Source organism: Mirounga angustirostris, unplaced genomic scaffold, assembly GCF_029215605.1.
Source record: "Mirounga angustirostris isolate CCGP_5_RB_7025 unplaced genomic scaffold, mMirAng1.0.hap1 SCAF_9, whole genome shotgun sequence".
Lineage (NCBI taxonomy): Eukaryota > Metazoa > Chordata > Mammalia > Carnivora > Phocidae > Mirounga > Mirounga angustirostris.
Genome location: NW_026991717.1, coordinates 84,899,086 through 84,925,891, shown reverse-complemented (window position 1 = coordinate 84,925,891; position 26,806 = coordinate 84,899,086). Strand labels below are relative to the sequence as shown.

Genomic DNA, 26,806 nt, shown 5'->3' with positions numbered 1-26,806 from the left:
TTTGATTATACAATGAAAAACAAATGTGATCCAATATTGTAGTACTCTGTATCTACTTATGTTTCTGAACAACGACTCTCATTAGTATATGAACCACCATTAATGGCTTTGGAGACCTGGAACCCTATCCTGATATTTGCTTATGAGCTATTCCATGTGTGGCATGGGGTTCTCCCATAGATAATCATCCTAATAGGACAGGATTTTAATGTGTGATGGGCTCCTGAAAGAAATAATCTAAAACCATTTCTCAAAATGGTTCTCACAGTCTCCTTCTAAATGCTTTGCTTAACATTCAACAACTCCCTTCACTATAATTATGATTGAAGATTTCTAACTTAAGGCTTTTTCAGAAATGGGGGTGTTAAAGGCTATTTGCTAGTGAAGATCAAAACTACATTGTGCATGTTCTTCTCAAATTTTTTCAGCTGTACGTTAACAGAAGACATAGTTGAAAGCAACTCAGATAGTAAAGATGTATTTTTAATTTCACCTAACCAGAAATCTGAAGGCAGATTGCTAAGATTGACTAATTCAACAGCCCAATAATGTCATTGCAATCCAGGTCCTTTCCATCTTTGTGCTGGCCTTCTTTGGTTTGTGGGCAATGATACCTCATTTGACTGCAGTACAGAGGCACCTCATGCCGACAGTGCAACAGCTAGCAAAAAAGAAGGACTTTTCTTTCCATGGGCCTCTTTTCCTTGGGCTAGAAATCCAGGACTTCCAGCATACATTCCCCTCTTCCTACCACTGGTCTCATGGGCTGGGTTTGGATCATGTGTCCATACATGTGACAGGATTCACCAGCAAGGCAATGGGACCACCATGATTGGCTTGAAGAATGCTGTTTCATCCTTGGACTAGCGAAAGGGTTTCTTCCCTGAGTACAGGGCATGGTGAATACCTGCACCCCAAGGAACAAAGAGGGATATCTGTTGGGTGAGCAACCAACAGTGCTCCCCACTGACTTTTTTTGGATAATAACAGTTTTTACTTTAATATGTAGTATTAATATTTCAGTGTTTTAACATATTACTGAAGTATTGTCTTTCTCCCACACTGACAGTATTATCCTGGTATTCCTCTTAAGAACAAAAGTTATCCTGGGGAGAAAAATATTTATCCTTGGACCTATTTTTTTTTTTTTGTTTCTCATTCTGATACAACTAGAAAATACTTAACAACCCAAAAGCTTTCACAAAAAAATGATCTTGTTCATGTCAGCCCAGATTAATCGGTTATGCAGGTAGTGTTTCACATTACTTTAAAACAGAACTGAATGGAAATGGGACTAGAAAACTGATTTTTGATCACCATTTCTGAGTTTTCCTAAAATAAGAAGTGATAAGACATTTTTGCAACATACAATAACTTTTCAAAAGTGTTTATGGAAATAATTTTTTTTAAAGAGTTTATTTATTTATTTGACAGAGACAGACACAGTGAGAGAGGGAACACAAGCAGGGGGAGTGGGAGAGGGAGAAGCAGGCTTCTCGCAGAGCAGGGAGCCCGATGCGGGGCTCGATCCCGGGACCCCGGGATCATGACCTGAGCCGAAGGCAGACGTTTAATGACTGAGCTACCCAGGCACCCTTGGAAATAAATTTATTTCAAGAAAAATTGCAATAGAGCATAGCCCAGTGGTCAAGGACATGGACTGTGAGGACAACGGAACTTGATTTGAGTCACTGTCCCCTGTTTGACAGTGATTGACAGTAGGCCTCACCTGCAAAGTGAAGAAAATAATCATTCCAAAAAAAAAAAGAAAATAATCATACCTCTTCAAAAGATTGTTGTGAAAGTTGAAGGAGATTAAAATATGTCCATATGCCTACATACATTTATTCTTTTTTTATCTTTATTTTTTATTTTTTTATTATTATTATGTTATGTTAATCACCATACATTACATCATTAATTTTTGATGTTGTGTTCCATGATTCATTGTTTGCGCATAACACCCAGTGCTCCATGCAGAACGTGCCCTCTTTAATACCCATCACCAGGCTAACCCATCCTCCCACCCCCCTCCCCTCTAGAACCCTCAGTTTGTTTTTCAGAGTCCATCATCTCTCATGGTTCATTTCCCCCTCTGATTTCCCCCCCCCTTCATTCTTCCCCTCCTACTATCTTCTTCTTTTTTTTTTTTTACATATAATATATTATTTGTTTCAGAGGTACAGGTCTGTGATTCAATAGTCTTACATAATTCACAGTGCTCACCATAGCACATACCCTCCCCAATGTCTATCACCCAGACACCCTATCCCTCCCACCCCCCACCACTCCAGCAACCCTCCCTCAGTTTGTTTCCTGAGATTAAGAATTCCTCATATCAGTGAGATCATATGATACATGTCTTTCTCTGATTGACTTATTTCGCTCAGCATAATACCCTCCAGTTCCATCCACATCGTTGCAAATGGCAAGATCTCATTCCTTTTGATGGCTGCATAATATTCCATTGTATATATACACCACGTCTTCTTTATGCATTCATCTGTCAATGGACATCTTGGCTCTTTCCATAGTTTGGCTATTGTGGACCTTGCTGCTATAAACATCAGGGTGCACGTACCCCTTTGGATCCCTACATTTGTATCTTTGGGGTAAATACCCAGTAGTGCAATTGCTGGACCATAGGGTAGCTCTATTTTCAACTTTTTGAAGAACCTCCATACTGTTTCCCAGAGTGGCTGCACCAGCTTGCATTCCCACCAACAGTGTAGGAGGGTTCCCCTTTCTCCGCATCCCCGCCAACATCTGTCGTTTCCTGACTTGTTAATTTTAGCCATTCTGACTGGTGTGAGGTGATATCTCACTGAGGTTTTGATTTGGATTTCCCTGATGCCGAGCGATGTTGAGCACTTTTTCATGGGTCTGTTGGCCATTTGGATGTCTTCTTTGGAAAAATGTCTGTTCATGTCTTCTGCCCACTTCTTGATTGGATCATTTGTTCTTTGGGTGTTGAGTTTAAGAAGTTCTTTATACATACATTTATTCTTAACAGAGTGGCTAGCACATAGTAAGCTTTTGACAAATTTTGACTATTTTACTTCTATCAATATCAACAAAAGTCCATAAACATCCAACTTAACATTTTCCTACATAGGATAATTAAAACCAAATTCACAACTTTTAGAAATAACAATTTTGAGAAACAAACTGAGGACTGACATATAGTTCATACCACCTTGTTATGGGAGGTCTTGCATTGGTTTTCATGCCTCTTCCAAAGAGTTCTCCAGTTGGCTTGATATTGGTCAAAACTTAAAGCCAGAATGGTGGCTTTACTGTCTTTTCAGGGATAAGAACTGCTATTAATGCTACATACACATTAGAATTAGTTTCCATTCATCTAGGAAGTAGACTGGATGTGTCAGTCTGCTTCTTGAGAAGTAAGCAGGATAAAGCATGTTGATATGGGTGTCACAAATCTCTCAACTTCCCTAGTTTCTGTCCTCTTCAGCCACATGCTCTGTATTTCAAGCCAAAACTACATGAAGGCAGAAAAATTTGGCAGAGTGAACAGTGCATGTAGGTATAAGCATTAGTTCTTTAGCAGAAAAAAAAAAAGTATCTCCTTCATAAAACATGACAATTCCTTTTTGTTTTTAAGAATCTGTATGTTGTACTTTACCTTAGGAAAGCTTCCAGTAATTATCTAATCAATCAAGAAAAGTAGCTCGTCAGCTCGTGCCCTTGCCCACCACATTCTCTTTCTCTAATTTTAGGTGTGACTCTTCTAATTGGCCCAAGGGCCAATCTTCACTGACAAAAAGGCTCTTCGTGGGAGAGGGTGTGGCACGGAGGTCCTGTGGCAGCCACTTTGACTGTAGGGGCCGTGAGGCTTACTTTCTGGATTCAGGACTTTGGGTTGTTAAGTAATAAACCCAACTCAGAATTATTTAGGTGTAAAAAAAAAAAGGAATTTATTCTAAGTGATACTGGATATCTCAAAGAATGAAAAGCAAAGGGAAATGCCAATATTCAAGAAAGGTTGAGATATAACTCAGTGTAAAAACTTGCTGGCAGCAGGGTCATACACCCAGTATCAGAACTTCTCTTCTCCATTTTGCTTCTGTGTTTCCCTGAATGGTAGCTTCCTTCTTTTTTATCACTGCAGATTGACTTTCTCCAAATGACAGACTGTCCCTGATATGCTAGCTTTCTGTCTTAGAGCTCCAACCACACAGAGCGAGACTTGACTTTTTCAGTTCTAATTCCCAAATCCTGGAGAAAAACTCTGCTAGGTCTAGCTTGGATCAGATTGGGGCAAAGAGACAGAATACCATTTGGGTCCATTTGGTGAGGTGCCCAATCAACCAACTGCCTACAAGCGGTATCATATTTTACTAATGTGTTGGCTCCAGTGTTTTAAAAAATTGGGTGGGGCAGTTCTCAACAGAAGAGGTGGTGGCCTGACTATTCTGTAGATGTCTACTATTGCAAGGATATATTGTGAAAACAGTGCAAGGAAGTAGATCTAGGTTCCCATTTTCAAACAAAGCCTGCCTATGGTCCATTAAAGCTGTTCATTCACTGTTAGAAAGTTCAGGATGGTGGGATGGCTGGAGGCAGTGGCAGGGATTTGGGGGTGGTGGGGGGGATGATTACACATGAAAGGAACCGAGCAGAGAGACGGGAAGGAGGGCGCATCAAGGAAGCATCGCCAACTTGAAGCAGAGGGCTCTGGACCTCCCAGCTCTTTTCAGATTAAATCCTTATGGTTCTCCCAGCTGCCTCTCTTCCCTCCTGCCTTACACCTCTTTTTAATATTTTCTCCCATCATTTTTAAAATGAAGACCTTCTGTGTTACTCAGAAGATTTCTGTCCTTCTCCAGAGAAGCAATACTCTACTTTAGGCAGAAGTTTGAAGTTAAGGCAGATTTTGTCTCTTCAGGAAAGCACTTTCCCATATCCTCCTGTTATTTTTCTTAGAACCATGAAATCTGAGGGTTGGAGTAGACCGATCTTGAGGGCCATCAAGTTCATCCATTGCTGTATACATCCCATCTCTGGCATCCATGACAAGTGGCCATCCAGACTGCTTGACCATTTACCATGAAGGAGAATTCATCATTTTTCAGGACAGCCTATTCCATCTGTAGATAATTCTATTAGGAGTACTTCCTTATATTAAGCTCCTACTGGATCAATAATGTGTCTTCTCTTTTTTTTTTTTTTAAGGTTTTATTTATTTATTTGACAGAGAGATAGCGAGAGTGGGAACACAAGCAGGGGGAGTGGGAAAGGGAGAAGCAGGCTTCCCGCCAAGCAGGAAGCCTGATGCAGGGCTCAATCCCAAGACCCTGGGATCATGACCTGAGCCGAAGGCAGACGCTTAATCATCTGAGCCACCCAGGCACCCCAATAATGTGTCTTTTCTTGTTCCTTCCATCTGTTGGTCCTAGTTCTACCACCTGAAAACAAAAGGAAAAGTCGAAGCTCTTTCCTACATGCTCACCTTTCAAGAGATTAGTCATGTTCATCATGTTTCTCCCTATGACTGTTCTCCAGGCTGAGTGACTGTTCTTCCTGTAACTGCTCTCTGTTGTATGGGATTTCAAGTACCTCTATTATTAACAGGGACACTCTGTTCTAGAAGCTGTAGTTATTTAAATGTTCTTCTTAACTTTTTCCCCAAAAACCAGACATAATCTTCCAGATATGGAAAAATCAGCACAGAAAGAACAGAACTAATAAATCTTTCATTATAAATGTAGAACTTCTATTCAGATAATCACATTTATCTTCTGGGAAGACCGAGCCTATGCTTAGTCACTCTTATGCTGAAAATTATGTAATGATTAATTTATAATGAAATGTAAATGATAAAGAGTGGTGGTATTTGAATTTTATAAGTGAATTTCAGGCATTAGTAGTTGAAATTGGAATGGAAAGGAGGTAGAAGCATGAATTCCCATAATTCTTCAAATCATATGTCTGCTAGCACTATCCATTAAGTCAAAAGTACTGGGTAGAGTAAGCCCGTATCAGGGGATCATTTGATTCCTTTCTTACCCTTTGCGAAATCAACATGCTTAACAAACGTTTGTGTCCTGGTTATATACCCACACATAGAGAAGACTCTGGGGTAAGCACACTAATGCACACTTAGCCCTCAAGGAGCCAACAATTTAGAAGCTATAAAACAAACCCTTTGCTTCCCTAACTGAAGTGTGCTTTGTAAGCCAGTCAATCAGGGAAGAGAAAGAGATCACCACGTTGGATTGGGTGACACAGAGGATTAGTATATATAAATTCTTAACTTGTTCTAGAAGCAGAACCCAATTTAAGGAAGTTGGAGTGAAGCTTGAGAGGTCAGTCGGAGAAGCCCCAGTTCTATGTTAAATGGACATCCTAAGATACAAACACATTGAGTCCTGGTTTTTTTCTGTAGTCACTTATGGGTTCATCCGGAACAGGGTGGACAAATTTAAAATTTTGAATCTTAAAATCTAATATGAAATAAGTGGTGACATTTTATGAACCTTATCATAAGCATATGGCACTCATTCTCGGTTTTGTTTTTTGTTTTTGTTTTCTTTTTTTTTTTTTTAAAGATTTTATTTATTTATTTGACAGAGACAGATAGCCGAGAGCAGGAACACAAGCAGCGGGAGTGGGGGAGGGAGAGCAGGCTTCCCGCCGAGGAGGGAACCCGATGTGGGACTCCATCCCAGGACCCTGGGATCATGACCTGAGCCAAAGGCAGACGCTTAACGACTGAGCCACCCAGGCGCCCTTGTTTTTGTTTCTAAAAACATTTGAGTATGTGACAAGTCCCTCAACATTGGCATTCACAGTCATCCCAGGCCCTGTAAGACTGTGTATCAGCAAGGAAGTTTGACATTTCTTCTGCCAGCAACGTATGTCCCTGACCTTCTATCTCCATCAAGGAAGTTAAAAAGATCATTACTAACTCAGGACAGGGCTGGGAGCTCAGTTTCCATAGTCATAGAGCTTGTTAGTTCCTTTGTGTTAGTAGAGCTGAAAGTAAGGATTTGTGCCCCTGTTAGCACAGAAAGTTCCAGTCTGTGGGCTCAGGTATAACCCGAACCTCATTTGGTTACAAGGGAGGAAGTGCAAAACTGTGGACAGCTTCGGGGCACCTGGGTGGCTCAGTCGTTAAGTGTCTGCCTTCGGCTCAGGTCATGATCCCAGGGTCCTGGGATCGAGCCCCACATAGGGCTCCCTGCTCTGCGGAAAGCCTGCTTCTCCCTCTTCCGATCCCCCCTGCTTGTGTTCCCTCTCTCACTGTTTCTCTCTGTCAAATAAATAAATAAAACCTTTAAAAAAAAAAAAAAAACGAAACTGTGGACAGCTTGAAGCTACCTACCATACAACTGAGAACATAAATTCAAGATCCCTTAGAGTGAGGAAGGTCAAGTTCATTCTTTAGGTACAACTCATTGTTGTCGTTAGCAATGTACCCAGGGGATTCCAGTCTTGGTGCCATTCTTCTGAATTTCATAGTGTTAATAATTGTAGAATTCATAATCTCTGCACATTAGAATTAAAACAAAGGAAGACTTCATGATTGGTGTGCTACATTGAATAATTGGGGATACTTTAAGATTAGTTGCTTTATCTATAAACAAAAGCAGAATTACCTGTTTCCTGATTCCTTTACATAAAGTCTTTTATTTCTCCAATAGATTGTTTGGTTTTTACAAGGGGATTCTGCCACCAATCTTGGCTGAAACACCAAAAAGAGCAGTGAAGGTAAGCATTGTATACCTTTCCACCAAGTGAAAATAGACTGCAGTAACAACTTCACCCCTAAAACATCCCACAACAAACTATGGGATGTTAATGTGAATTAAAGATAAGAGAGTGAAAAATTTAATGTGGAAATTATAGCATAACTTTTATTATAATTAGGCCAGGTCACTCTCTCAAATATTGATTTATGGATTTTTTTTTCAGGTAAAGGCACTCCCTTCTGATGAGATTATACAAAAAGTACAGTAGTGAATGAAATTCATGTAATTGAACCACAGCAGCCACAAAATAACTGGACCTTTTTCTCAAAGCAATTCATCAATTTTCCTTGGTAGCAATAATTATTAAAGAGAGAGGGAGAGGAGACGAGGGAAGAGTGGTAGAAAAACCTTTTTCCCTAAATCCGTTCCATTTTATGAACAGAGCAAACTAATACACTGTATTTCTTTGTACATGATTCTCATATAACACATTTACTTGGAATGCTAACTTCATTTCTTTCCCTACCCCCTCCACCCTGGTCTCCTCTGTTAAAATTCTCTACTCTGGTTTTTACAAAATTATTACTTCCGCTATGCTGATTTCCACTCTTTAACCACATAACTATGGGAGTTTATGTACTATTTGTTGGTTTGGTATCTGGATAGGAACACAGAGATCTGGCAGGACCTCCAGGGAAGAAAGAACTAAATCTGATCACTCTTTTCTATGTTCTCTCGAACAGAAGTCCTGATCACAGTGACTCTGGCTGTCAGTCCCCCTCCCCCACACCACTGACTTCACCAAATAGGGCTTTGTCTTTCCATAAGAAGGATAACATACACTTAGACCAAAAGACCTCCTTTCCAACTAATGACATAAAGCTTTTTTCAGATACATTACTCAATTTGTATTCCCAATATTCCTGAGAAGTAAGATGGGACAATTTCTATACTTTTGCTCAGTAAGTTAAGAGGTAGACTAAGTTAAATTTTATGATAAAATAACCGACATGCACAGACACCATACTTCTACATTATGTCAAAATAGTAATTTAATAGTATTTGATTCAGGTCTAGAATTCAGAAAACAAAGCTGTAAAACATACTTTCTCTATAAATTCATCCCCTTTGTTGCCATAGTTTCTGTGATTTTATATTATTACTTCAATACAAATTTCATTATAAGGATCTGAATCGCAGTAGAGAATCTGGAAAAAGTTCACCAAAGTACACAAGAGGGCTGAATTGAATTATGAAATGGCCTCACTTGATAAAAGATTGCCCAAGTAAACAAACAGAGCAGAGTTCCTTTTCAAAAGGAAAGTCACTTTGTCTCCATGGAATAATATGTTCATTTGTTCAGTGTTTTACATGGATAAATAGAGTAAGTTATAATTAAAGTTTTTCCTGGAATATTTTTCCTTAATACTATACATTGGAGAAAATTTCATTTAAATTTGAAGAGGATTAAAGTTTATCAGTGTTGAACAGTCTTTTATGTAAGGAAAAAAAAAAGTTGAGCTTTACAAAACTGAGTTAGTCTCTACTGAAGAAAAAAGCAATGCTCGCTGCCAGAGCAATGGTTAACAGATGAACTTTTGGGCAACTGGATATGGTGTATGTGTCCCAGACATCTTGTTTCAAGTTGATTTTACCTTAAAATTATTGAGACATATGGTAAGTGCATTGGCTTTTTAAGTATAACTTGGAGTTAAGTGTATCTTTGCCAGATGGATAGCACTAGTTTTTCAATACAATTTATGAAAATATTCATAGAAAATTTTATAGATATTTATCTTAGAATTTGTGAGGAAAGCAATCATCTGATTGTAACGATTTCATACATCATAAAGTGCTTCATTGTATGGCATCAAAGTTTACTTCAGAAAAAATATTCAGAGACCATATGTAAGTATATGTATAAATATACCCACACATACATACATATACATGAATATATGTGAATATACATGTGTGTGTGTATATTCCTTGGTACTGACACTTCAATCACAATCATTATTATAATCAGAAACAGACAATGTGAAGTTTTTCTGCACTGTATTCTTTGAAATGGGATTCATCATTAAAATAAGACTCATCGATGCTAAATAAATGAAACTTACCCCTTCACAGATTAAGACAGAATTAGTATTGCAGTTAGCAAAAGGAAATAAAGACCTCAGAAAGAGACCAACTGGCCCTTCAGACATGGGAGGCACCACGTTCAAGTTTCCTGGGTCTGGTCTTGAGATTCACAGGTCCAAAAACAGCATTTTTCCATGGACAGACTCTCCAGGACTGCCTGATGCTAACCAGACCCACGAGAGAGTAGGAATTGTGAAGGCTATTCACCACCCCTCCTACACCTGTCATTGTGTCTACACACACTAGATGCTCAACCGATGTTAGATGCACAAATGAAACATAGAGAAAGAAACAGAACGGAAGTGAATTGATTTATCACAGGAGACATTCCTATCCTAGTCCCCAAAATTCCCACATCTACTATTCAGTTTTTGGAAGACCAAGACTTCCATTTCCAGCCAAGATAGAGTAATAGAGACCAGATTTACTCTCCTGCCTGAAACGGCAACAACAAAAATGAACAAAATATATGAAACCACAGTTTTCAGGACACTGGACATCAGACAAGGAAGGGCAGGGACAGGGAACAAATGAGAAGAGCTCTATGGTTTGCCCCCAACTTACTGCCTTGAGAGGTTTTTCCAGACCCCGGGCACGCAGGGGAAATGTAAGCAGAGCCCAGTGTACTCCCTGGGTTGAGACGGAGCTGACAGGCTGGAGAGGGCAAGGCAGCTAGAGTTCACAGGACAGAGGTGCTGGATAAGAGTGTCTGAATCATTTCACCTAGGCATTCGCCAAAATCTTCCAGCAACACTGCTGATGAGTACCAGTCAGCTAATAGTAGCTTGGTTTTCTCACAATTTTAGAGATGGAATAGGAAAAGCCTAGAATTGCCCCGACACATAGACTTGGAATTCCCTGTGAGAATTGCTACAATGACAGGCCAAGTGCCTGTCCCCAGACTTCTCCCCTGAGATCCCAGTTTGGTCCTTAATCCCTTGTAACTACAGGAAGTCAGAAATAAAGAAGAACAAAAATCAAAACCGCATCCTCACACTGGAAGAGAACAAGGTAGTGAGGCCTTTTGTGAGGTCCATCCATCCCAGAACTTCCCTGAACCCAGTATTCAGTGTTTCCAAATGTAGGTCATGACCTATGAGTCATAAAATCAATTAAGTGGGTCACTAGATGTAATGGGTCATGACCAGAATGTTTTTTACGAAACAGAATAGAAACATAGTGCATTACACATAGGGAGGGGAAAACACTGTTTTACAGCAATGTTTTCTTTCAGTTATAAATAAATACAAGGGTACACTGCCTGCGTGCGTGCGTGCGCGCGCGTGCGTGCGCGAATACTGCCTTCGTGCGTGTGCGCATGCGTGCGTGCGCGCGAACACTGCCTTCGTGCGTGTGCGCATGCGTGCGTGCATGCGCGAACACTGCCTTCGTGCGTGTGCGCATGCGTTCGTACGTGCGCGCGCGCGTGTGTGAGTGTTACGTGAATACTTTTTACATAGATTGTGCTCCAAAAGGTTTGAAACCTTCTGCCTTTAGGGACTCCGGGCTTCCAAGGTCAGGGAAGGCAAGAAGACCTCAGCAGCAAGAAAACTCTGGGGCAGAGAATCCCAAACTGTTAACAGTCACGGCTCAGCAGTGAGCAAGCATATGTCATGTTTAAGAGCATACACAGGCTTTGCAGTCAGTCCTTCTACTCACTAACTGCAGGATGTGGATCTACAGAATGAGAACCATGATCGTACTATAACCTGTTTTCTGATGGTCTTGTATGGATTCGGCCCAGTAGCACCTGCCAAGGCCTTCGCATGTTACCTGGACCACAGCAAGCTATCGTGAGGGATATAAGTAACTGTGGTTCCTCCATTAGCCCAAAGTGAAGAAAGAGAATGAAAACTAAGATTTTCTGAAAGTCCTATCTGTGTCAGGCATGTCAGAAAATCTTACTTAAATTCTGTTATTTAAGGAATATTTTAGAAGGTAAGTTTTGTGTTCTCGAGGGCTGGAAAGGTCAGGTGACTTGCCCAGGCTTTCACAGCTAAGTAGCATAGCCAGGATTCAGTCCCAGGACTGCTCCCATCAAAACCCTAGCAAGGTGATTGTCAAAGAATAGTGATGATAGTGACCATAAAAATGAAGAAAAAAACTTATCTGTAAAGCCTAAGACAGTAACACTTTTCCTTCCATGGTTAATGGTTTCACCAAAACGGTGGCCACTGGTGCTTTTTTTTTTAACACCAGGAGAGTTTCAGAGTTGACACCATCCACTAGAATGTTAGATCAAGGAGGCAGGGGTTTCTCTTTATTCACTGCTGCAGGAGGCATCCAATAAATATTTGTTGAATGAGTAAATGAAGGAATCCCTGATCTAGAAAAGTCTACATCTGTAGTTGAGTTAAAGAAACATGGCACAAAAGTTATTCCTGGATCTTTAAAAGAATCAAAATCTCTGCCCAAAGACTCATAGAGCCATATCTACATAGAACTACCTCTTTCTAACAACAGAGTATTATTTGATCCCCAAATCTGCTTTTTTTTTCTTCCCCCCTCTTATTGAGTTACAAAGTAAGAGAGTAGAAGACATTCGAGACCATCAAGTACCCATGCCTTTTCTGGGGCCTTAAAAATCAGGCCCTAGCAGGACCTAAGATTGTGCCTTACCAATGACATTGGCAGCTTCTACTAACAGAGCTCCCAGGAGCAAAACATCATGATCAAGGAGAATTGTTTCCCAAATTACAGAGTACAGAAAGAGAGGAGAGAAATGTATTTGGGGCACATTACATGAAGTCTGATGACATTTGCCTCCATAGAAATTTATTTGCAGAGAAAATTATATGAAATGTTACCTCATGAAAGGAACCTACAAAATCTTCATCAGATGTTAAAGGAAGGAAAAAGCAGCTCTCTTTCTTCGTGAAAGGAGAAAGGTTGAAGACAGTCTTGCTTTAAGTCAGGACGGACTACATGACCTCATTGGGTCCTTCTCTGTTTTACCATGGCACCTTCATCATCAGTGAGGGTTTAGAAACTCCATGAAACAATGGAGATACACAAGAGTATATGCGCAAGTTAAAGATGAGAAGGGGGTGTCTTTTACAAGTGGGTTAGAAAACTGGCATTCACTGGGAAAGCAGTTCACAGAGAAAACATAGGAGACCAGAGATTTGGGGTCTCTCTGCCTATAATTTTGAATCACTGCCATAAAAAAGTCTATTGATGTCTGGGGAAACTGAAAATGGTCATGGTAAATGGAAGCTGTATGGTTCATTTACTGCTATAAAGGATTCCATCAGCTCTTCTGTAGGTTATTATAGTTGCATTTGAAAATATGAATGTTCAAGTAAGGCCCACTAAGCAACTACCCGAGACCAGATTAAAAACTGTGTTCGTTGGTTTATCATTTTTCTAAAATGCTGGTTAATATCATGATTTACTAAAGAAATTTGAGTCAATTAAAGGGTTTGTTGCAAGACATTGTTATAAATCTCTGGGTTTGGTTTTGTTTCACAGTTTTTCACCTTTGAGCAGTACAAGAAATTGCTAGGATATGTGTCACTGTCGCCAGCTTTGGTAAGTGAGAGTATTTATTATACTTAAGTGTGTGAGTTATTTCATAAACCAAAATCTGGAAACAAAAACCCTTTTGATTCCCCAAGTCCAACTACTAAAATATGAATTCGAGTTATTCAATGTTCAGCTACTTGTTGAAAGCCATCTTCCTAATAACTCACAATTTGGCTATTTTATAGCTCCCAGTGATGAATTTATGATAACAGTGATATGTGTGGAAAGACCCATATGAGATATGGTCAAGAATATAAAATAAAGAGTACATTTGTCAAAGATTCTGTGAAAGCCAAAGCATGCATGTGTTTACATACTACGTACTGTGCATATCTGTTTATGCAAAAGTCAGTATGCCTAAAACATTTCCTAACAGGTCACTTTTCCAGCTTTTGCTCCAGCTGTAGGAAATGCAGGACTTCAGGTCACCCTGTAGGCAGATGCAGACTGAACGACCTTTAGTGGTTGTGGAGAACAGCGATGCTACAATGACACATCTCAGCTGTTACATGGAAATCGCATGGTGATGTGAACATTGCTCAGTGCCTCTCCTCTCCTTCTTGGTGACTGCTGCTTTTCACAAGATAAATTAGAGTGGCCAGATGGCTTCTACAAGTATGTGTGCAGCAAGAGCCCGAGAGAGAGAAAGTGCACTGATTTCTCCCTCCAAATCTGAAAAACAAAACAAAGCAAAACAAATGATACATTGGCCCTCCAACTGACAGTGGGCCTCCCAGCCCCTAGAAATGTCCTCCGGTTTACCTGCTGCAATGGGCCTCAAAACTCAACCAGAGAGGCAGTGTTCTGAGCTTCAGCTCTTCCGTTACTTAACTTTTAAAGGTTTACTTCAGAATATTTACTCTGCCCAATAGACTGTCCAAGAAGAAATATCTGTTATTTTTTAAACCGTACATGCCCCTTCTCTAGGAAGGATCCTGTTAAGAAACTTCTCGCCCAGACTCCTGCCTAAACAAGGTGACTGCAAAATAGCTTTGTATGGTAGAAGTGGCAGCATGAGTCCTAATATTAGCTCAGATTATTTTTTTAATGCCTCGCTATCTTAATGTCATTCTCAACTTTGAAAACATCTTGGTTAAGAGAGGATTAAAAACTTCCTAGCAAAAGACAATAAAATATGGTCTCCAGAGGGCCAGCTGGCTGTTCCTGTGTCGAGCATTGGTACCATGTGAGAGGCTGCAGGCTTTTGGGCTCGTGAGAATTAAAACAGAAAAGCATTTGGCCACTCCAGCTACTCTAACTGAATGCATGCAAACTGCAGACAGTTGTTCTCTTTCCTTGAATTCATTTATTCCAGTTTCTTTTTGATACAGCTAGACACTTAAACAGCCCTTAAATGTCCCCTGGTTCTCGCACATGAAAAGCCTAGGAGGCTGGGAACCCCACTGTTACCACTGGTCTCTGGAATCATCTAAGTAACGTGATCTGCTGATAGCTGATCAATTCTTTTGACAAGGGACTGCTGAACACTAGTTCTGACAGCAAATGTAGCTGAGTTTTATAGAAGAACAAAAAAGTGAATTATTTGGAAGATTGCATACAGTAAGTAATAAAAACCTGAACATCTGGATTTTAGCTTTCCCATCAGAAGAGTTTGGGACGTGTGTGTGTGTGTGTGTGTGTGCACACACACATGTTTTGGCTTCCATGATGGAAGTCTGAGACAAATGAATGGAATATTTGGTCTGTTACCCTATGCAAATGTGTTTAAAATCGTAATGAAGGGGCGTGAAAGGAAAACATGATGAATTATTCCCTCTTCTTGAATCCGTATACGATCCCATTCTTCCTCTGCATTTTTATGTGCAACAGGACCAATGGTTTTTGTAAAGCACTTTAAAAAGGCCTTCACACGTTGTTTTGATCCTCATATGAGGTAGGGAGATTAGATGTCATTGTTCCATTTTACAGATGAGGAAACTATGGCTTATAAAAGGCTGAGTGATTTAGACACAGAGTTGCAGCTCGCACATGTGGTGCCTTTGTGTGAATTATGCAAAGTTGCCCTTTCCCCTGGGGGATGCCTCTCCAGGGCTCCAGCTTGGCAAGTGCGGTGCAGGCGGGATCTCAGCCTACACACACACACACACACACACACACACACACACACACACCTTTTTCTGTGCACAAACTAATGCATATGGCAGCCCTGGTCACACAGCCCAGAAGTGGCAGAACCAGGACCTGAATCCAGACTTCCCTCTAGATCCTCCCTTGTTCTACCTTGCCTTTTCTTCCAAGGTTAGGGAATATTCCTTTCTCTTTTCTCTTTTAGTCTACTTTGAAGAAATTAGAGACTCCTAGTAAGAGTTACCTGCTCTTTATTCTTCATTGGCTTTTTTCTTCTTTTGGCTGTATATAGCGTTCCCTCTTCTCCTGAATTACAGCTTTAGCACTAAAGAACTATTTTTTTCCAACATCTGTTTTGGAAATTTGAGGCTTTGTTTCATTTTGTTTCTCTGGTGTGTGTGTGTGTGTGTGTGTGTCTTAATTGTTGTGGTTATTTTTGATACAGGTTTTCTGGAAAACCCTTAAACATTCTACTTTGAGGAAAAGTCGAGAAAGTTATAGTTCCTTATTGCAGAAGCTCTTAACTGAGAGCAAATCAGAACCTGACATCATCTTTTGAGAGATGTTCTAGATTTTGGCTGAGCCCTTCAGAACAACCTCGCCATTTCTGATCTCAACTTTTATTCCTCATTTTCTACGTCTAGAAGAATAGGGCAGTTATCAGGGGTTTTTTTAAATAGGGAAAGGATGAATAAAAAAATTTTTTTTGTTTGTCAATTGTCTAGAATAGTGACTCTAACATCAGGGCTATACATTTGAGTGTTTTCAGCTGCACTGTTTTGTTATCTGAAATTTGGCTTTTTATAAACATTTTATTTTTGGTTCTTCTTGAATTTTTTGAAATGCTCAATAATGATTTAAGTAGATGTTTTAAAAACGAGCCTCGCCTTTTATAAGTCAGACTCTTTTAATTGTTACATGTGCAGATGTTTTAGTATCCACCCTAAATCACTAAAACAACCTTTCTTTTCATTAAAGGAACAAGTCATTGTTGATGGGGCTTTGACATTTTATTTTGAATTTTTAGGATGTGGTTTGTGGCTTCTGTAATTTCTTCTTCATGAATTGTCAGCATCTAATCAAGAACGAAAGCTGTTTAGTAATGGTATATGGTACATTTATATACGTTTCTCCATTCTCCACATAACATTCAGCTGCAGAGTGTAATGAGTAGGATGTTTAACTCAGTATACGTAACTTGTTTTAAATTATTGATTGATTGAACTTTTCTAGACGTTTGCCATTGCTGGATTAGGATCTGGACTAACAGAAGCTATCGTGGTTAACCCTTTTGAGGTAGTAAAAGTTGGCTTGCAAGCAAATCGGAACAAATTTACAGAGGTAATCATTTAATGTTTTCCTATTGGTGAGGGAATGTAAACGAATTGTTTTCAATATGTATATGCTATATATATATATAATTATGAACCCGGCTCTTAGTCATTTGTTAAAACCATAGCAAATTATTGTTAAGGAAGTAGCATAAGAAAAAGTCAAGTTTCTTCCACAAGGGAAGTGTGAACAAAAATGTTCTGAAGTCTGATGGGCAAACACATGTTTACAAGTTTTTATTTTAGATTTGGAATGTAATCTATAAGGACTTATTTGGAAATGTTTCCCCTACTTTTGGCAAGACTTCTATTTCACATTACGCTAGAAGAAACTGAAGAAAAACCACAGAGGTGATAATATTGTGCTTTAAAAAAAAATATGAAGTCATTTTTTAAAATTGCCTTACTCCTTTCTCCACTCCACCCACCGCCCTCCCCCAAAGATTCTGATAATCTGTCAAGCTTGTCTTTTGGTTTAATCTGAATGAAGCAAGTTACTAAACCTGTGGAGACGTCACCACTTGGACAATGATGGGTCCTGACATTTAGTCACTGGTACATGATGTTCCATGAAGACAGCTGCCTTCACTTCCTCCCAGTTGCCTAATAATTCCCTTTAAACCACCAAGTCCAACTGTTCTTCTTTTATTCTTTTGGGTGCCAAACACCAGGTAAGGGAGAAAATAAGGAGATTGGCGTGCTAGGTCCTTCCTCCCTCAGCATTTTAATTCCACAACTGGGTAGCATGTGGTATAAATTGCTTTGGAGTATCTGCTGACCTGAAGTTCTCTGTAGAATAGTTCCCCTGCCTACTAGTTAGGCAGCTGCTAATGGGTGGAGACCCCCTCGCTCCCACCCCACTTCCTGCCTGCTGATACTGCTTGAGAGCTCCCTGGCAGCTTCTTGAGCAGGGGTGTGGGCAAGAAGAAGGGGGCCCGACTCACCTGTAGCTGCCAAGACCCAAGGAGGACAGGGTTGGGCTGCTTCAGCAGATGGTAGCCACTCAGATGAAGTCCATCCTAATTAAGGGAGAATTTTTTTTTTTTTAAGTTTCAAAAGGTTGCCTTAATTGCTGTGGTATTCGGCACTTCAGTAAAAATTGAAAGGCCTTGCGTTGCCCTAGTCTCTGTTTTGTTTTCTATTTCCTTGAATGAAGGAAAAAGGTGGTGAGGAATAGGAAGAAAAGAGAAGAAACACTTTTCGAATGTCCTATTGAAATGGAGCAGCCCCCAGTGAAATCTGTTCAAGGAAATTTTGATTTATTAGACTGGGAGAGTTACTAACTAGAAGAAAATTGTGGCGCTCCTCCTCCTCCCTGGCCTCCTTTTCGTCCTTGGGAAGTTTGTCAAGGCAGCAAGGAGGGGGCAAAGGAAAACAGGTATTCAACTGCGGTCCTTTATCAAGGCAGCACGTAACCAGAGGGACGCAAATGGGACAAGGCACCAAGGAGCACTCATGGGAATGAGAATAGTGAGTCATCAGAGCACCCCTGCTCATGCCTAATGTTCTTTGTCTCTCCTCTGCCCTCAAGGACGTTCCACACTGAGGCCAAGTAAGAGCTGCTAATATGTTGCTTGCGTTAAGGCCTTGCTAGAACACAGGAAACACCCTTCCAGCTTAACACAAGAGTATGTGTACGTGGTCCCAGCTCACTGACAGGAGTGCGCTGTGTGTCAACTGTTTATGTATATGCAGGCAGGCAGTTTTTAAGTGCGGGGAGAACAGGCGCTTGTTGGGGTCATTTCCTTTGCAGAATCCACTGAACTGGACTCATTTTTAGGTATTAGACAGAACAAAAATTTTCGGTACCTTATAACCTTCAAACGAGTCAGATGTGGTCACGCATGTCAGCATTTATTTCTGACAACAATCAAGATTCAGTAGCTGAACTGAGGTGGTGCTTTATAAGCAATATTGATCAAGGGAAAAGGAGTTGGTGGTACATAGTCACCCAACATAAAGTAATGGAACTATGCTTTCTGAAAAAGAAAAAAAAAAAAATCAGAGGAACAGATGACATGATGAGAATAGCAAATTTGGATCTAGTTCTTTAAAAATAACTGGTAGTCATTTTTGGCAACTGTAGCTATTTCCTATGTCTTTTGTCTAGGACCCACTAACTCCAAAGCCTTCTTCCATTGACTAGCACTTTCTTTTATCCAAAAAGGAGATACTTTTTGTTAATATGTGCCTGGGTTGGAGTAATCCAATTGTTAGGTGGGCTCACTTCAACATTTGTATGGCCAAGAATACTTATTACTTTCTTCACTCTGAGGCTTTGTCAGTTGTCAAGAAGTGTGTGCATTGGAGGTGATGGGTGGGGTGGGGAAGAGGAAGAGAAAGGAAGGAAGAACGGAGTTAATTTAATGATCAATGCATTTAAAGGTTATACTTTAAAAAAAGTTTTAGTCCAAGTATAAAAGTAACGCATATTTACATTAGAAAGCACAAAAAAATAATCTTTTATATAAATAAGTGTGTAAACGTATTAAAAATGATCTACACTCCAGAGCAGTGCTGGCTGATACCAATATAAGGTAAGCCACATTTTCTAGTACCTATATTTAAAAAGGCAAAGAGAAACATGAAATTAATACTGTATTTTATTTATTTATTTTTAATTATTTAACCCAATACATCCCAAATATTGTCATTTCAACATGTAGTCAGTATAAAAATTATATGAGATAGTTTACACCCTTTTCATATTTGGTCTTTCAATCTCATGTGTATTTTATGCTTACAAGCACACTTCAGTTTGAACTAGGACATTTGGAGTAGTCAATAGCCACGTATGGGTAGTGATCTCCTTATAGGACTGTGCAGGTCTGTCATGCAAAGGAATTCATACAAACTTCTAAATTGTGGTTACCTCTAGAAAGGAGTCTAGAAGAGGGGGAGTGGAAGGTAAGTGTTTAGGGGAAGGGCTTTGTGTAGTTGAATGTTTATCATGAGAATGTATTCAGCATTACCTGTGAACATTTACTTTAAAAAGTAACATTTTCAGGGCACCTGGGTGGCTCAGATGGTTAAGCGTCTGCCTTCAGCTCAGGTCATGATCCCAGGGTCCTGGGATCGAGCCCCACATCGGGCTCCCTGCTCAGCGGGGGGCCTGCTTCTGCCCTTCCCTCTGCTTCTCCCTCTACTCATATTCTCTCTCTCTCTCTGTATCTCTGTATCTCGAATGAATAAATTAAAAAAAAAAAACTTAAAAAAAAAGTAACATTTTCATTATAGAAAATTTAGGAAATCCAGAACAGTATAAAGAGAAGTATGTAATCCCAAAGAAATGTTCTTTGGCTCTGCCAGGATTAAGCCTCCCTTTAGGGAGAAGTTTCTCAGCTGATTTGGGTAGGAATGACTTGCTGGCCCATCTTAAGGCTGAATGTTGCATAATTCAGTTTCTATTACTTCATTTATAGTAGCAGAAACCCCCCGTTTTTTCCTGCTCTATAATTTCTAAAAAACGTTTAAACCTTACATGCGAACTATCAAAGAACATATATACACAGAGCTGTCTAGAACAGGAAAGCCACGGGTGAACAGACAAATCTGACCCAGGGTTGGAGAGAGATACACCCATCATGCTCTTTACCATTTCCTAACATGGCCTTGAACAAGTTTCATGCAGTTCCCTCGGTGATAAAATGATGGCGATCAGTCCAGCTGTCTTACAGCAAGGCATTTCCGTGAAGTGGCTGGAAGCACAAGCTCTAGAGGGCCATCTCTGTCCCTGACCATGTGACAAGTTCATGTTTCCCACTCTATGGTCGTTTCCAATTTTGTCAGAGAAGAATAATAGAAATAGGGTTGAGATGTGTATGCAAAGCTGTCAATGCAGCCTGTCAGGTAGTGATGGTTTAATGTGTCAGTAGGTGTTACTACACATTTTTATGAGAATTTAAATATGATAATATATGCAAAGATCTTAACACAGAACCTGGCACATGGTAGGCAGTCAACCAACGATAACTATTTCAAGATGCAAGTTGATCTCATAAACGCTTAAGTTTACCTAAAGACATTTATCTTGCGAGAGTACCCCAATTAATGCTGAGCAGTCACAGCTGACTCCAGCCGTGGGCACGTAGACAGCGTACTGGGTGTGGTTTGCTCCCTCGGTCCACGTTAGGCAGTGCTCAGCTGCCAATACAATCCATTCAGCCAGAACTCTTTATCAAGGCCTAAGGGCTGGGAGCCTAGTTACAGTGCCTACTGACAAGGTCTTTAAACGCAGATGCAGATGTACTATCATGAACAGAAGTAGCTGGATCTCCGTTTGCTGTCAAGAGCTAGCAGATCGCAGCAGAAGCTAGAGATCGACACAAAAGACATTTGAAGCCGCTTTGGAGAGAATTCCAGCACAATCAAGACAGGCTTCCTCTGGGATAATTGTACAAAATTAACGTGTATTTTGTTTTGAGGGGAGGGGGAGGAGGAGAGGGAGAGAGAGAATCTTAAGCGGGCTCCACGCCCAGCACGGAGCCCAACGCAGGGCTCGATCTCACGGCCCTGTCTGTGATCATGACCTGAAGCCGAAATCGAGAGTCGGACACTTCACTGACTGAGCCCCCCAGGTGCCCCAAATATGCATTCTTGATCAAGCCCACTTAATCACTTCACATGGAATTTTTGAACTAAGCTGATTTTCAACCTTTTCAGTTAATTATAGCTCAAGTTGTGGTGGAACACTCAGTGGATGGGCTGCAGGCAGAATGGCCACGTGGCTTGCCAACACCTTTAAGAAAAGCAGAGCAGTTTCCCATATTTTGCCTATTTTGCAGCGAGGTAACTCTTGTTGTCCCCGCCAGTAGTGTGTGTTTCTCAGGCAGCCTGTCTACTATTCAGCCCCTCTCTTCTCCTATCTTAGATACCAACCGCTACAGATTCCTACACAGGCATTGTGGCTTTTCCTATTTCCCCAGCCAGAGGAGGCAAGTCAACATGGTCCTTTAAAGATGAACATCTCCCAAGAAGTTGCTGCTGCTGAGAGAAGCTCTGCAATGGAGGACAGCTGAGGGCAACCACAGTGAATGTTAATCTTAATGATCCACTTAACGTGGGGCACCCGGGAGGCTCAGTTGGTTTAGCGCCCGACTCTTGATTTCGGCTCAGGTCGTGATCTCAGGTCCTGGGATTGAGCCCCGAGCTGGGCTCCACGCTCAGCAGGGAGTCTGCTTCAGGAGTCTCTCTCTCTCTCCCCCTCTGCCCCTCCCCCCACGCGCTCTCGCTCTCTGAAATAAATAAATAATCTTTAAAAAAAATACTACACTTAACGTCTTGTAGACAGTGATAGGGTGGGAAAGATGAAGGGCGGGGCCTGCCGCAGTCTCAGGGAACACAGAGCAAAGTCTAGAAGGAGGTTGAGGGAAGTGTAGGCAGATATCCCCCTCAGTCCTGTGGGAAGGGCATTGCTGGCAGAGGCCCAGAATGGGGCCCCCTGAAGAATGGGTTCCTGAACGGGGCGCCCCTCTGGCTGGGGTCCAGGAGCAGGACTGGCTGAGAGCAGAGGCCGCGTCTGTGATATTCTTGGAGCCCTAAGTGCGATTCCCATGCGGATTTCCAGGAACGGCAGGTGACTTGCTGGCTCCGGCTGCAAGGGTTCTCCCCTCTGTGATCTAGGCTTGATTCTCTAGCCAGTCAGAACTATGTTCCCCATAAAATATGCTTTCCTGCTCAGTTTAGCCATAAACTCTTCTAAAAATACAAAGAAACTGTGGTTCCTTTGGTTCCTGATACTTCCCTCATCCCCTTTCCAGCTTCTGTGTCAAGGATTTCAGTAGGTGTGCTTGTCTTGCCTCTACTTTTTAAATTACCAGCATATCAGTCAAAGACTATAATCCTTGCCACACTTCCTCCAGTTCCAATACCAGAATCTTGGCCAGCATCTTAAAATTCACAGTGAATAAAGAAAACCGGTCTCTAATTTAAATATGCTTGACCTTCTGTGGGGAGCAAAGTAATCACAGCTTTGTCATGCTCTGGTTTGGTTCAGTGGGTATAAAAACATGTTCAAATAAAATCGGGCTAGACCCAAATCTCCCCCCGTCCTTCAAACTAAACCCGAGCAAAGTGTTGTTCTGGTTTGTAGTCTCTTTGGCTTAGGACTAGGCTTGCCCGAGGATTTTTCTACTGGAGATGATTCCATATCCAATCTTCTGAAAGTGTGACTTTATAGCTTGTTGTCCTTATAGGACCTTTCTCCCCTCTAACTGGGTGCATCGTTTTTTAATCTATATATTTATAAGACCTAGAAGTCCCCTATCACTTGTGCTAAGCCAACTGGTGCTTGGCTGGCATGCTCTCTGCAAGCCTGGAAAATGTGAATTTCCTCCCAGGAGCAAAATTTTGGATGAATTGTTTCCCAGTTTTTCTCTCCACTTTGAAATCTACTTCAAAGTTATTATTTGGCTAATGGGTTATGTTTTCCTTCCCTTGAGGTCTATAGGATTTGTCTCTGATGTGTGGATGGGGGACAGGTTTTCCTTCTACTCATTTTTATCTACATTACATATGAACATAATCATTCTCACCCCCAAATATGAAACTAAGGCTTAAGTGAATTGCAAAAGCCTGTTCCCCTCTATTTAGTCTTTAAAGATGTTCAACCCAAGAAAAGAATAATTAGTCTTCTACCTTTATGATTTGATTGAAATTTTAAGGTGCAATGAACAGATAGCAAATGTGTCATTGATGGTAGACTCTTTGAAGATAGGGATTTTTTTAAAAATTAATTCAGGGTTTGATTCTGGTTTTGGATAAACACCACTAGATATAATTCTACACACTTTCTTCTGGGAGCTTGGTAATCTAATAGAGATCAATTAGATCATATATGAGATCACCAAGCTTAGTGATTATTTTCTCCATAGGCAATTGACAAATGTTTAAACTTATAGTATGTGGAGTCAACATAAAGTAAATAGAAGGACCGCATTTTGTGATGAATCTCTTTCAAGAAAGAGGGAAGTTGAGTTAGAGAGCGAGCGTGTGGCTCTGTTTACGGATAGTGTGAGAAGCTAGCTTCAAGGGCATGTCAACGTTTGTGTTGAGGTACTGAGTTAAGTTCAGATTTTTCCTGCATTGCCATGTGAAACACTGCCTGGAAACTGTTCAGTACCTAAATTATGGCTTTCCAGTCTATGATGCTTGTGGGCAGAAAAGTGAATTATGTCTATGAATGCATTCCTATAGTTATCTTTCAACAATAGCTAAGGCAGCAGCCAAGTTGTGTCTCTATTATCATTTACAGAAATAGACTTCAGTCTTCCATTCAGCTGTGCCAGGAATTCTAGAGTTTTGCTTGCAGATGGAGACTTTGAAGTAATGATAATAGCTACCATTTACAGAACATCTACTATATGCCAGATACTGTGTAAGATGCCTTACATGTTTTTTCCTTTATTTGATTTTCTCAATTTATACAATTTTTCAAATAGTAAAAGTATTACAGTGTTTCCCCCACACACACACAAATCAAGCAATACAAAGCTATATAAAGAAAAAAGTTGATTTTCACCAACACTCCCCTCTCACCCCAGTGCCTTGGTAACTGCTTATGCATCCTTCCACTTTTTCCAATGCCCACACATACTTGGTATTTCAAGTTCCGCCCCCCCCACCCCCGCCACCCCCGCCACCCCGTATGGTAGGTGGCTTTCTCCCGGTTTTATAGATAGGGAAAATAACGCCTAATGAAAGTGGCAGCTCTTAGGAACCGAACGTTAACATCGAGTTCTCTTTCTAGGCAACCGCACTGCTTTTATTGGGATCGAGAAATGTGGGTGATCGTGAAACTTAAGGGAAAGTCAGGAGTGTTTCTGGAACCAGGAAAAAGCAAAGGCTCCCTCCGCGCTGCCAGGTGTTTCCGAGGGGTCACCGCCGCGCGGGCCCCTTCTTGCCTCCTGCGCGGCCGGCGGGGGCAGGGCGAGGCACCTCGGCGCCTCATCACCCGCAAGGCCCGCGTGTTCCTCCGGGGACGCTGACCCCGCCGAAACTTGGGGTAGAGGAGCTGTGTGGCGCAGCGTCTGGGAAGGTTCGTTTATGGCAAATTACCATCCACTCACAGGTTGTTTAAAAAATAGACCCGTTCATCAAACATAAACTCCAGATAGAGCATAATTGTATTTGGCGTGTCTTTTTGTCCATAATCTTGCCCTTTTAGAATAAGCTATAATGATGAATTAGTGAAATATCTCAGCGAAAGCAAAGTGTAACTGTGGGATTTTTGAGCCCAATTCCTCTTCTTTCACTTACATTTTGTTCTCAAATAAAAGGAAGGGGTTTTTTTCTTTTTTCTTTTTTTTCCCCCAAATTTATGAAAATGCTGCAAGAATTTATTTGAGTAATGAAAAACATAAGTGATCTTCTATCTCCTGAGGAACCAGGGTATTTTCCTGCCTAAATGCAGCAACTGGATCTCCTCTTTTTTAACAAAGCAGTATTTTTCTGAAGGCCCAGATATGGACACTCACTCCATTGTGCAAAGGTCTCATCCGGTTTGCTTTCCAGCCATGTGATGAAATTCTATGCAACACCCTCGTCCATTGGCTCTAAAACATGACAGAATTCACCTTGCCCTGGGAAGCAAGTAAAGGAACGCATGTGGAGTGTGCTGCCTTTTGACATGGTGTGCCTAGAGCTCTTCTCTGGCTTCGGGGATGGAGGAAATTCATGGACACACACACCCCGTGTCTCTACCTATTGGCCATACTCTGATAGCTATTTACTCAGAGAACAATGCCTGCTACCTACACCTCAGTCTGTGGTCTCACAAGCTAATCAGAGCCAGCTATGGTCAGTAGTTGGATGGAAGAACTCCAAACAAAATAGCTCAGGCTGCCGTAAGTCATCTCCGTGATTTGTTGGTAATCCTGGACTCTCCGTGAGTAAGGAATCAGTGCCCTGGAGTGGCGCAAAGAATCTTCTCTTTAATTAAGCCTCTTAAGGACTTTTAAAACAGAAATTTGATTCCGTATTTCATAACCATTGTGGAAGATTCTCATGGGTGGATCTAAAAATTATCGGCCTATCTCTCCGAATAAAAACCAAAGCAAAAGTATTTAAATTTCTAGAATATGAGCAAAGTCCTGCATGAGACATTTAGCACAGCACGTGGCACCTACTAGGCACACAACAGGTATTTGTTGAAGAAATGAATGCATGAAAGAACAGAGAGTTCCCAGAAGTAGCAGTGGGCCATAGCTAAAATGAAACCTAAAGACTTTGAGTTACGTCAAATGGAAATACTCTGGCAGGTACCAGTGAACTGAGCATTTCGATAAACCAGTGTGGAGAGCAGTGTGATATTACAGTATAAGCTACATTCCAATCCATTTATGCTCCCCCACTTGCATTCTGGTGCAGTCGATGAAGAGTACATCTAGGAAAGTTTTATCATGCAATTTGGCCCACAACTGGTAACCAGATATGAAAATTGCAGTGAATCTAAATGTTGGAAGGAAACTGAACTGGTAGGTGACCTGCTGGGTTGGATAGTATTGGAATCATTTGGCTGATGATGCTAATCAGTCACCATTTTTGTTTTGAAATGGAAGCCCAGTAATCAAATAAGTTTAGTAAAATTCCTTGTGTTTACAGAGATCTAGTCAAAATGGTTCTGTATTTTCCTATTTAAGCATCTCAGTGGAAGTCATGTTTTGCCTTTCTAATTAAATATTTGCTTACATGTGTGTGACACAATGTTGCTGAATGAAGCAAAAAGCACACTTCTCTTTATGGGGAATTAGAGAAGAACTCAGGTTTTTCTCTATCACAAGGCCCCAAGAAAAATATATTTGGGTTATGATGTATCTGTTACCTGTATCAGTTGGATTATTAAACTCTGAAACTCTTACCACATATGTAGAACAAGAATAAGCCCACAGAATGAGAACCACACCGGATGCAGAATCCTGCTTAAGCTATTTACCAGCATTTTTACTTTAGGCCTGCTACTTAACAGTCCTTGGTTTTCTCACCTGCAAAATAAGGAAAATATGCCTG

The 26,806-nt window shown here is 40.8% G+C and overlaps 1 protein-coding gene across 2 annotated transcripts in view; it reads left to right on the top strand.

The window, feature by feature from the left end:
- Positions 1-26,806, top strand: part of SLC25A21 (solute carrier family 25 member 21) — a 481,914-nt gene that overhangs the window by 424,415 nt on the left and 30,693 nt on the right. For both annotated transcript variants that reach the window (XM_045900739.3, XM_064570970.1), the window contains exons 4-6: positions 7,665-7,731; positions 13,329-13,388; positions 16,704-16,811. In XM_045900739.3, the coding sequence (XP_045756695.1) occupies positions 7,665-7,731; positions 13,329-13,388; positions 16,704-16,811 (235 nt within the window). The remainder of the gene's footprint in view (positions 1-7,664; positions 7,732-13,328; positions 13,389-16,703; positions 16,812-26,806) is intronic.